Below are 10,833 nucleotides of genomic sequence, written 5' to 3' on the forward strand. Positions count from 1 at the left end.
TATCATCTTCAGTACTTATAATAATCTTAAAACACGTGTAATAATAAGTTCATTTGAGAAAAACACTTTTACATTCATTTCAGGAATAGCTAGACATTTTGGGAAATATGCTTAGTTGATTTCTTGCAGAGAGTTAGTTGAAAAGATCGATACCACTCATAACATTCAGATTTAGTTGTTTTGTGCATAGATAGGATATTTTTAATTGGGACGATCTGACCCGTATGGTGTAATTTAGGAACAAAAAAAAGTTCACCTTCGTTTCTCAAAACACAATAATACAACACCCAAATATGAATACAGGCTACATAATCCTAAATATCGCGACAATATGATGGCAGACAATATCTCTTATATCATTTATGATTAAGCCTGAGAAACGCAGAAATGTGTTCATTGACACAACTCCAGTAACTAATTGTGCAGTTAAAATGTGTACGACTCCAACCTGTAAAAATATTTCCATTAACTTAAAGAACGTACACTCAGTAGCCTATTTGGAAACACATCTATGAGTGCAATAATGCAACTAAAGCCTTCTGCAAATATTGTAATGACATTTGCTTTTCAGAGGCAAAACTGAAAGAAAAACCTTTTAATATTAAACTTGACACGAGGAAACGGCGTTCTGACTTTTACTCAGGACAGAAATGTCCCCAATGTGAGACTTGGCAACCCTGGTCAAATATGAAGCTACACCCAGGAGACGGTTAGCTTAGCGTAGACTGACTGTAAACAAGTGGAAACAGCTAGTCTCGTCTCATCTAACTCTCCGCAAGACAGCGAATGAAGGTATTTCCCAAAATGTTGAGTTTTTTTATCTGTCAACTTGAGTTTGATGTTGAAGAAGAGAAGTTTCATGCGAACTGTGGGTTACACAGCTGGGTCGTTATTCCCAACATTCAGTGATTTAAATCAACTTTGTGCTTCAGAATATACAAACTCTAGCAACACAGAGGCATCTGGGAGAACATTTTTTTTTTTTTTTAAAGCAGTCATTATTTCACCTCAACATTTACAGCCTGTCAGATGTAAACAGCACAAAATACCACAGACAGCAATAGCTTATTTAGCTCTTTTTAAGCGCACCATTCTAGCACAGTGTTGTTTTTGTGATGGAAGAACTAAATGGTGTGGATACGAACATCTGTTGAACACAGCCAGACTGAATCATCTGAGGTGGAAAACTGCTGGTGAACATTCCTGTGCATTCGGTGGTGAGATGTACCAAATTCCAGCAGTTGACCCTAAATAATATTTATTTACATTCTACATGAAGCACATTAATCCATGCCGATATTTAAACATTACCGAAATAAATTGTCATTGTACTTCCATCTAGTTTTTGAGATTTACAGTGTGCTGCCCGACGTGGTCCCACCCCAAAATGTCAGACTTCTCCTTTGCTGGTATCAAATGTACACACCTCCCACCTCACTCATTGCTATGTTTTTTTTAATTGTGCAGAAGACCAGGCAAAAGTGTAAACGAGTTGTGAAGTGTAAGGAGTTGCAGGTTCCTTGAGTATTTTTTTTTAACCACTAAATTCCCATTTTATTTTAATGATAACTTCAACGTCCGGATAATTTAACAATACTAAAGGTTTATGTCATGACCATCGGTTTTAATTATCTAAGCATAGTTTTTGAGAAATCAGGAATTTCTTTTCCACCACACCGTAGTTGCTCAATTCATCAAGCAACTGAAAGTAATTTGATTTCAACTGCTGGATGTGATATCAAGATCAGATTTCTACAAAGCTTGCTGTTAGCGATGCCCGTGAAGTAAATGTAGAGCTCTGTAATGTTTCTTAACTAAATCCTCAACAGGAGTCGTAGTTGATTTCTCTCTTTACGTTTTAAACAGGCCTGTACTACTTCTGAACGTTTTGTCAAAGAACCATAGATTTCATAAAGCAGTTGTTGATTTTGTGTAGGGAACGTTTTCATACCCATCCAAGCCATGGCGGACCTCCAAATACTGATCACCTGACATGTTTCCTGGAAACCTGGATGCCTGAAATAACTCCCAACACTTTACAACTCCATTACTCTTCAAGGGCAGCGTCTCATTCCCAATCCTAACTATCTACAAATTGGTCAATCCTTGGTGTAGGTTGCCTACATTTTTGTAATAGACCGTTAATGCGCCACCACACGCCCATGTTGTCTTGGTGCCAGTTTGTTGGCCAGCAGACAGGCCAGGGCGATGCCCCCGATTTGGGCGAAGGCCAATCCCATCACAGTGGCGGCAATGTGGAAGACGTTGTCGTTGACCAAACTGAAGACTTTGCGGAAGCAGCCGTGTGGATGGATTCCCGCTGCTGCGACTCCTTCAACGTCATCCGACAGAAGAGGTCGATTCTTGCAGCCCTTGCGCCTCACGCAGCAGCTGTCCGGCAGGGACACCGAGGTGCCGTTCTCGTTGGGCAGGAAGGTCATATGCTGGATAGCCCAGTCTGAAGTGAGCCAGTCATGCCAACCCTCCGCTCCACAACACTCCAGGGCCCTCTGCAAGCTGTCTAACGCGTCAGCACGCCCTTCGTCCTCGGTGTAGCCGGCCACCGCTCGCTGTAAGCCGCTGCGAAATCCCCCGGCAATGTCTTCGCGATAGAAGAGACCCGAGAGTCCAGCTGCCAAACCGGCTATAAGTGCAGCAAGTTGAAAGAAACCGTAAGCCCTGAGCACGGTGGGCAGGTTTGCAGCCACCCCTAGACAGCCCAGGAAGCCCCAGGCAGTGACGGCCGCACCTGTGGACAGAAGGATGAGAGGGGCGTTGGGGTAGCGGTTGGCAGACAGCAGCATGTAGTCCGCCAGGGAAATCTGCGCCCACACACCCAGGGTGAGGATGGCCAAGCCGGTTGCCCAGAAGAGGCAGCTGAAGGCCAGGAGACCCAGGCGCAGGAGGTGCATGACTCCCACTGGGCGGCAGCAGGGTGGGGCAGCGCCCACAGGTGGAGGTGCAGGGGGCGCCAGGGAGGCCTCTGAGCACATGGACAAGGACAGTCGCTGCTGCTGCTCGTGGAGCTGCTCCTCCTGCTCTTGGTAGGGCGACAGCAGGTAGCCGGGGATCGCGGAGGGTCGGCGAGGAAGAGGAGGTGGAGAAAGCAGGTCGAGACCCCGCGGGGAGGAAAGTCGTCGCACAGCCAGCTGCTGGTGTTCCCAGTCCAGAGCTTGTCTGCTGGGACTCGGCCGAGCTGACAGCGAGTTGTAAGGCAATGCGGAGCTCATGATCTCGCCTCTGGTTTTATTTACTCCCCACTCTCTCTCTCTTCGACACACTCCTCCTCTCTCTCTCTCTCTCTCTCTCTCTCTCTCTCTCTCTCTTTCTTCTTCTTCTATCAGTGCCTCACTATCGTTCTCCTGCAACACACAATCCCCCCGACTTCTTTATGACTGGTCATTAATCCGCCATCAACACCACAAACGCCGACCGGACTGTAAATCACACTGGTGGGTGTCGCACCGCGCCGTTATCTGCATCCACAGCTTCGTTGTCTCCACCGTATTTATGCGTTTATTTCGGGCGTTCTTTCCACCTGCATGGTCACCAGCTCTTCTAATTCCGCCACTGATAGTCACATCCAGACATCTGGCTGCTCGCTGCTGCACCTCGCTCTGGTCAAAGCGAGAGGTGATTGCAGTGGGAAGGACCTGAAACCCACCCATGCACACCCTCTCTCGGTGTGGAGGAGACATCCCTTTGAGTTTTAAAATTTTTTTTTTTACTGTGAGTTTTAACTTCCATTTGTGGAATTCGTGAACTGGGGGAAACTATACTACTGTCTTTACGGTGTGTGTGGTGTCTTTGTAAAATGTAAAAACTTTACCCACGTTTAACTTTTTGTATATCGCGTCAAATGCAAATATTAAACTAGTAGCAAAACAGTGTCAGTCGAGGACGACTAAAGATGATGTGACAATAAAGAATTTTTAAGTGTGACATCTATTTTTATTTTAGTATTAATGGAGTAATGGAGCTATTTTATAATATACTTATAAAACTACTTACTATATAGTTATTAAGATATAAAGACATGCAAAACATAAATCATGCACACTAAATGCTCACTAAAGAACTTGCATTTACACATTCGTGGTTCTTCTATGAAAAGAGCAAAGTCTCAACAGTGCAGGCAACTTACAAACCAAGAAAGCATTAATCATTAGTGGATTTTGGCCACATCTCCCTTAAAAAAAAATAGACTTTTCCTCACTGTGGTATTGATAAAATAGAATGACGCAAGAAATGGACCATTTTGTTTCATATCATGCTAAACTGAGTTACTGTATTGTGGTTTGTCTCATCTAGCGACGTTCTTTTTGTCACTAACAATTTAAAATACATGAAAAAAAGATGCAACGCTAAAAATAGATTTTCATACCCCCCCCCTAGACTGCCATGTAACTGCTCTTTGTTGCTCCCCTGTTTAAATGACGCAGCCAGTTTAATCCTGGTGATTCCTGCTCGGCATCTGCCTCCCTCCAATCAGAGCTGATTAAAGCCTCTCAGGTAATTAAACACATTCATACAGCTCCTTCTTTAGGACAAGCATGATATTGACATGATGACAGAGAGGGGGGTAATCAGGGTTTTTTTTTTTTTGGCTGGGGAAGTGCAGAACCGCAATCTAGTCTCATACTTGAACACACATACAGCCTTATACGCTTTAAATTATGTTTAGGCCGCAGCTCAACAATGAGGTGTGACTGGCCACAAATAGCTCTGATATCGATTTCTCAAGTGTTTACCGGGTTACACAGACGGATTAAAGGAGCTTGCTCTCCACACCCAGTGTGTGAAGAACACAACTGAAGGCAGGATGAAGACAGAAGGGTTTTTACCACAGACAGCTGGAGGTCTGTAGAGGAAATGTGAGCCGTGTTTACGATGTTGATAATTAATTTTTGCTCCATAACCATCAGCTCACTGGGTTTTATGTGCACTCTGGACAGAAATGAAGGAAATACATCACCTCACACATGCAGGATGAGATTTCAAAGTCAACTCCAAGACATTGGAAATACAGCCGGGCGGGGGGGGGGGGGACCCTCGTTTTGGTGGCTGCAGAATTGCCCTTTAGAAACAGACACAACAAAAGCAATGCCTTAAAGTAGAGTTCCCCAACCTCTCTGGCTTGTGGTGACCCTGAAAACAAAGCTATGCTCATATTTGATAATTGTTACAAGCCTGAAATGATCAAACCAAAGTCAACAGTCCTGCTACCTGCTCTGTTAAGCTGTACTAAGGCACAGTGTGCTTTGTGTTCAATGCTAACATCAGCATGCTAACAGGCTAAGCCGGTATAATGTTTACCATGAGCACCATCTTTGTTTGGCGTGTTGGCACGCTGACATTTGTTAATCAGCACTGAACACAAAATACAGCTGAGGGTAATGGGAATAACATTATTTCTATGCAGGTATTTATAGACCTACATCAAAGTACTGTACAAATTCAAAGTTTACCTGATGACGCTGCTGCAGGGTGAGTTATTGAAATTCTTCTTGGCAATCCATCCAATAGTTGTTGAGACTTTTCACTCAAAAGCAAAACCGCATAGTGGCGCTCAAATCTAATTTTGTGCAGCTTAATTGTGTTTTTCTACTTTTCTATCGTCTTATCAGTGACTCCTCGTTACGTGGCCTCAAGTTGAGAACTGTTCCACTAAAGTACGCTGCAGCACAGACACTACAGAAACAATGTCTGCAGCAAAAACACCATATTATACACTTCATAAAGGTACGTTTTATTGCATGGGATTACACACGCTTCTCTCCTGATAAAACACTTAATACATTTGACAAAGCTAAATATCTGAACACAAGCATCCTGAAACCACATACACTCGTTTTCACAACTCTCCTGAGCTAGTCTCCATTCGTCACTTATTGATTTGATTCCTCAGGCTGGATGGAGTCCACAGACTGTGCCGCTTCCGCCTCTTCCCCGTGTTTCTCCATGTGTCTCTTAAGCTTGGCCTTGGAGGCGAACGTCTTCGCGCAGCGTTCACAGTAAGGCTTCAGCGGCTTCAGCCCTGAATGGCTTCGCCTGTGTCGCGCCAGCTCCGACGAGCTCTTGAACTTGAGCTCGCAGACGTTGCAGGGGTAAGGCCTCTCGCCCGTGTGAATGCGCTGGTGCAGCTGCGCCTCGCCGAGGGTGAGGAACGACTTCTCGCAGTGTCCGCAGGGGAACGGCCGCTCCCCCGTGTGAATGAGATTGTGTCTGGTCAGCGCGTACGGTTTGGTGAAGCCCTTCCCGCAGTAGGTGCAGGGGTACGGGCGGGCGCCGGTGTGCGAGACGATATGCTCCTGCTGGGTTTTCTTGCTCTTGAACCGTTTGTCACACTGAGGGCAGGAGTAGGGCCTGTCGTCCACATGAGACCGGTGATGTTTTGAAAGCTCTCCCTGCGACAAGAAGCCCTTCCCACACTGAGAGCAGAGGAAAGGCTTCTCCCCCGTGTGCATCCTCTCGTGTCTGGCCAGCACAGACACCAGCGTGAACCTCTTGGGGCAGTGGGAGCACTGGAAAGGCCGCTCCCCTGTGTGAACGCGGAGGTGTTTCATGAACATGAAGCGGAGCGAGAACCGCTTGCTGCACTGGTTGCACTGGTACGGCCGCTCCCCAGTGTGGGTGGACATATGCCTCTTGACGTCGGAGCGCCGAGTGTACGTCTTGTCACAATGTGGACACTTGAACTGACTCTTCACTTGATGCACCTGCCGGTGCTGGGAGCGCGCGAGCAGGGAGTCGAAGCCCTCGCCGCACTGCCGGCAGATGTAGCGCTTAGCGGAGACGTGAGACTTCCTGTGCTCGAGCAGCTCCGAGGAAGTTGGGAAGCTGTGGCTGCAGATGGAGCAGATCTGAGGAAGCTGGCTGTCTCGCGAGTGAGACTTCTTATGGTGGACCGTCAGCGTGCGGAGGTTAGCGAAGGAGCTCCCGCACAGCTGGCAGGAGAAGGAAATGGCCACGCCGTGGTGTTTGCTCTCGTGTTTGGCCAGATCCCACGAGTGCTGGAAGGTTCGATCGCACCGCGAGCAGTGAAACGGTCTCTCTCCGGTGTGCGTGAGCTGGTGTCTCCTCACGTCTGACGAGCGGGTGAACGTCTTACCGCACGTTTCACACGCGAGGGTCTTCCGTCTGCTTTGGGGCTGAAGCACGTCTACTTTGCTTTGAGCGTCGGGTTGCTCTGCTTTGCTCTCCTCTTTGTTTCCTTTGGGGAAAAGTTTAATGGATGTAAAAATCTCATCCGTGCTAGAAGGAGACGGGGAAAATTTGGCTCCGGAGAGAGTCTTGTATACTTCAGTGGGAACACTCTGCATGTGGAAGTGAGGAGGGCTGTTCTCCTCCGAGTTGTGGAAGGGACACTGAGAGCAGGTAAAGATGATGGATGTCATCTCGTCCGCATCACCTGCAAATACGAAAAGACATAAGTGGGAGTAAAGCAGGTGTATTATAATTTAATAAACTCCAAGATGTTTCTCTTCTTCTGATCAAAATATTACCTTTGTTGATTCCTTTGATGGCGATAACAGAGTGGGGAACGGATACATCAGCTGTGCTCCTGGTGAAGTAAAAATGTGGAATCGTCAAATGTACATCACTCATATTTTTGGAAATAATTGTGATTTGGGAAGTAATATTTCAAGTGTTACAACAATTACTAGTTCTTGTCTCATTGATTTAACAAAATGCAACTTATTCCTAAAAAGAAATCTCCAAAATGAAGTGGGATAAGTTGAAATTCAGCACATCCATAACAGTAAAACACATTATGAATTCACCAACAGGAGGGCATGAATGATAAGAATTGTTATCATAAATGTATTTCCCAGACTGTTCTTTGTTATTGTAACTATGTAATGTTGTAAAACTCTTCCTAATAAAAATGTGAGTGACAAAAAAGGAAATAAACTGGTCACATATATTGATCACATTACATTTTCGGTTCTTCCCCACTTTCTCTGGAAGACCTCTGGATTTTCTCCTGCCAACTGGGTGAGATCTTCATTTGTAGACGAGTGGATCGGCGCACATTGGGTGAACCGGGAGACTGCTGAGTTTCAGCAACTGGATCCTCACTGAGGACATCCGTCGTGTCTTCATGGACAGAAAAGGATTCGTGGTCATCCCTTAAATCTGCACAAGAGTTCGAACTGCTCTCTATGCCTCCAGGTTGGAAATCCTCCTCCACCTCTTCAACATCTTCTGTTTTCTCATCAGTTTGGTCTCTTGTTTCATGTCCTTCCTGTGTTTTTCCTTCATCTAGTCCATTTCCTAACACAAACTCATCATTCAGGGACGAATCATTACTCTTTCCTGTCAGTACATCTTGACCGAGGCTCTCCTTCCTCAGTGCAAAGGTTTTCGTCAAGGTCTCCAGAGCTTTAGCCACGTCCACAGTTTCACTCGTTTCTTCTGCCCTCGAGCTGGCAGCCTCCTCGCCGCCGGCGTTATCTGCACTCACAGCCACTATCTCCTCTTCATAGAAGTCCGTTTGCACTTGCACTTCAGCCGATTCGATCATTTCTTCATCGACTTCAGACGCGGCAACTTCGACTTCGGTGTAGACGGCCACAACGCTGTACTGGTCTGTTCCCACAAAAGTGACGGGGTTTAGGACATTAGCATAGTTGTGGATGGATTCCAGTCCGACGGAGATGTTCGTCTTTTGCGAGGGAGGAATGGATAAAGCAGACATGATGCAGCTACCAATGGTGGACGAAGGGCCGTCTACAAGGACAGAAAACAACGGAATCGCTGGTTGAAAAACTGTAATTTTAAGGCAATTTATTATTTGAAACTGAAACCAGAGTGTGTTTGCTATATATTTTACTTAAATTGACATAAAGATTCTGTCGACCGACTAGTCATTTCAGCTCTACTCACGCGGCATTTTCAGTAATCCTGAACTTTTGTAGTGCTCGAAGATTAAGCTCAGCTCTTCAGGTGAGGACCGAACACATTCCTCCAGCACAGAAGGAGCCGAGCCGAGCCAGGCCGCAGTCTGTAATCACAGTGTGTGATAAATGGCGCACGCTTTGCAGAAGATAAACAACCTGAGACAACTGGATGGACAGACTGACCTGTTTTAAATCCGGTACCGGAAGCAGCTTTTCCAATTTTGAGAGCAGCTCCCACAATAAGACGTGCAGCGCAGCATCGTATTGTGGCCCATATTCCACTGGGAACACCTCCTGGAAGAGATAATTAAATGTCAATTCACTGTAGGACTTATTGAGAGTATTCTCACATGAAGAAAGTATTTAAATCCGTCTGACCTGGAAGAAATACGCTCTCTCGACTGGATCTTTCAGCAGGCTCTGAACAAGAGCAATGAAAGTGGACTCTGTTGTTTTCACCTCTGCGTCCCTGTACTGCCACAGATAGAATTCACGTCACTTAAGGATTATCATTATTTGTTATATAAAAGGTGTTCCTTTGCTGTACTTACATCTGTGCTTGTGTTGGTTATTGGGAGTCTATCCAAATGGCTCTGGATCAGTTGAGAATCAACAGAACCTCGAGCCGAGCCTTTGCAAAGCTCCAGAATCAACTGAAATACCAACAAATTGTCACGCGCAAAATCATGAGAAAAAGACAAATGTACAATATGACACAACTTCTGCTCACCCTGGCTCTCAGACCCAGAATGAGCTGGGCTCTCTGTCTGTGGTTGATCAGTCCAGGGACCGCCTCGGTCACCATGAACACAAACTCCTGGAGCTTCTCATAATTCACGACATCTTTCTGCTTCGCCAGCTGCCACATCGCTGCAGACAGAAGCTGCAGTGGGGGCACCAGCAGGCGAAGAGATGCCAGAGGTAGGCTGGGGTCTGAAACATGAAGGTGTAGTGTGAGAGGTGGTCTGTTGAGAGGGCATCAATGAGCTTTTCATTCAGGGCAGCACTTCCAGACATACCAGAATACTCATTTAAATTAAAATATAAAAAAAAAATCTTTCACATTGGAAATATAATGAATTATAACTACCCCCACTAAAAACCTGCCATAAGCCTATGAACCCGTCTAATGACTGGATAAACTACTTGATGTGAGTTTCAAAATTGCAACTTGGAAAAGTATCTGCAGCTGTGCCACAACGAACTCTATTTATTCATATTATTGCTTGGAATCTGGCTATCAACGTCATTTCTAACCCAGTAAAACCAGTTTCTGACTGCATGTTTCCATTAAATAGACGGATCCCGCTAACATAAACAAAGCCTGCACTAAATTACAGCGGGATTTATTTATTAATACACTTACCGTTTATTTTCTCTATTGACCCAACAACCTCCATTAGTGCAATATTTATCCTGTGGCGCTGACAAATAAATGTAAAATAATGTTTGATTATTTTTGTTATGGCTAACATGCGCTGTTAGTACGCAAGCACCCGTTTCCTCAACGCTTGCGTTTCCTCTTTTCAAAATAAAAGTCCCCCGTGACTGCTCTACACATTCAATTCCTGTCCTCCTGTAATAAGACATGCTTAAGAATCTATGACATACAGGTACGTTAAGTCTAGCATCTGTTCGTAAAGTAAAACAAGTAGGGATTAATAGTTTTTATTGAAGACAAGGTCGTAATTATGATCAAATATATATTTAGAATTTGTTTTAATCAATCCTGCTGTGGCCAAAGACACAAAACAACACATTCGCAAGTTTAACTGAAGTTGTAACATATGTTTTAAGATAGTGATTCAATCTGTAATTAATTTAGAGAAGATCTCTCGAAAAATAATAAATATACATTAATATATAAGAGGGGAACATTTACAAATGCATGTCTTATATGTATGTTTAAAAAACGTCACTATTTATTAAA

General features: G+C 44.9%; 3 protein-coding genes across 3 annotated transcripts; all 3 read right to left on the reverse strand.

Annotated features, from left to right (window-relative positions):
* Window positions 1-2,141: 2,141 nt before the first annotated feature.
* LOC306714130 (tetraspanin-7-like) lies at window positions 2,142-3,230 on the reverse strand (the record flags this gene model as incomplete). Its single annotated transcript, XM_079184081.1, has 1 exon — window positions 2,142-3,230. The coding sequence occupies one exon, from the start codon at window positions 3,228-3,230 to the stop codon at window positions 2,142-2,144; it is 1,089 nt and encodes a 362-aa protein (XP_079040207.1).
* Window positions 3,231-5,881: 2,651 nt separating this feature from the next.
* On the reverse strand, window positions 5,882-8,554 carry LOC306714134 (uncharacterized protein). The gene is made up of 3 exons (XM_079184085.1): window positions 7,941-8,554; window positions 7,506-7,564; window positions 5,882-7,411 (listed from the first exon to the last, which is right to left on the reverse strand). The coding sequence occupies exons 1-3, from the start codon at window positions 8,525-8,527 to the stop codon at window positions 5,889-5,891; spliced, it is 2,169 nt and encodes a 722-aa protein (XP_079040211.1). The 5' UTR covers window positions 8,528-8,554; the 3' UTR covers window positions 5,882-5,888.
* On the reverse strand, window positions 8,532-10,405 carry LOC306713866 (TERF1-interacting nuclear factor 2-like; the record flags this gene model as incomplete). The annotated part of the gene is made up of 8 exons (XM_079183705.1): window positions 10,270-10,405; window positions 9,634-9,836; window positions 9,455-9,556; window positions 9,282-9,377; window positions 9,087-9,197; window positions 8,890-9,007; window positions 8,589-8,733; window positions 8,532-8,538 (listed from the first exon to the last, which is right to left on the reverse strand). The coding sequence occupies exons 1-8, from the start codon at window positions 10,376-10,378 to the stop codon at window positions 8,532-8,534; spliced, it is 891 nt and encodes a 296-aa protein (XP_079039831.1). The 5' UTR covers window positions 10,379-10,405.
* Between the last annotated feature and the right edge of the window lie 428 nt (window positions 10,406-10,833).

Source organism: Pholis gunnellus, assembly GCF_910591455.1.
Source record: "Pholis gunnellus genome assembly, chromosome: 22".
NCBI classification, from domain to species: domain Eukaryota; kingdom Metazoa; phylum Chordata; class Actinopteri; order Perciformes; family Pholidae; genus Pholis; species Pholis gunnellus.

What these genes read in the sequence shown, in the direction of transcription:
- LOC306714134 (XM_079184085.1), bottom strand. Translation starts at nt 8,527, where the DNA reads ATGATCGAATCGGCTGAAGTGCAAGTGCAAACGGACTTCTATGAAGAG. An exon ending in AGTGGGGAAGAACCGAAAAT is followed by an intron (nt 7,565 to 7,940) that starts GTAATGTGATCA and finishes TTACTTCACCAG; the next exon opens with GAGCACAGCTGATGTATCCG. An exon ending in CATCAAAGGAATCAACAAAG is followed by an intron (nt 7,412 to 7,505) that starts GTAATATTTTGA and finishes TCGTATTTGCAG; the next exon opens with GTGATGCGGACGAGATGACA.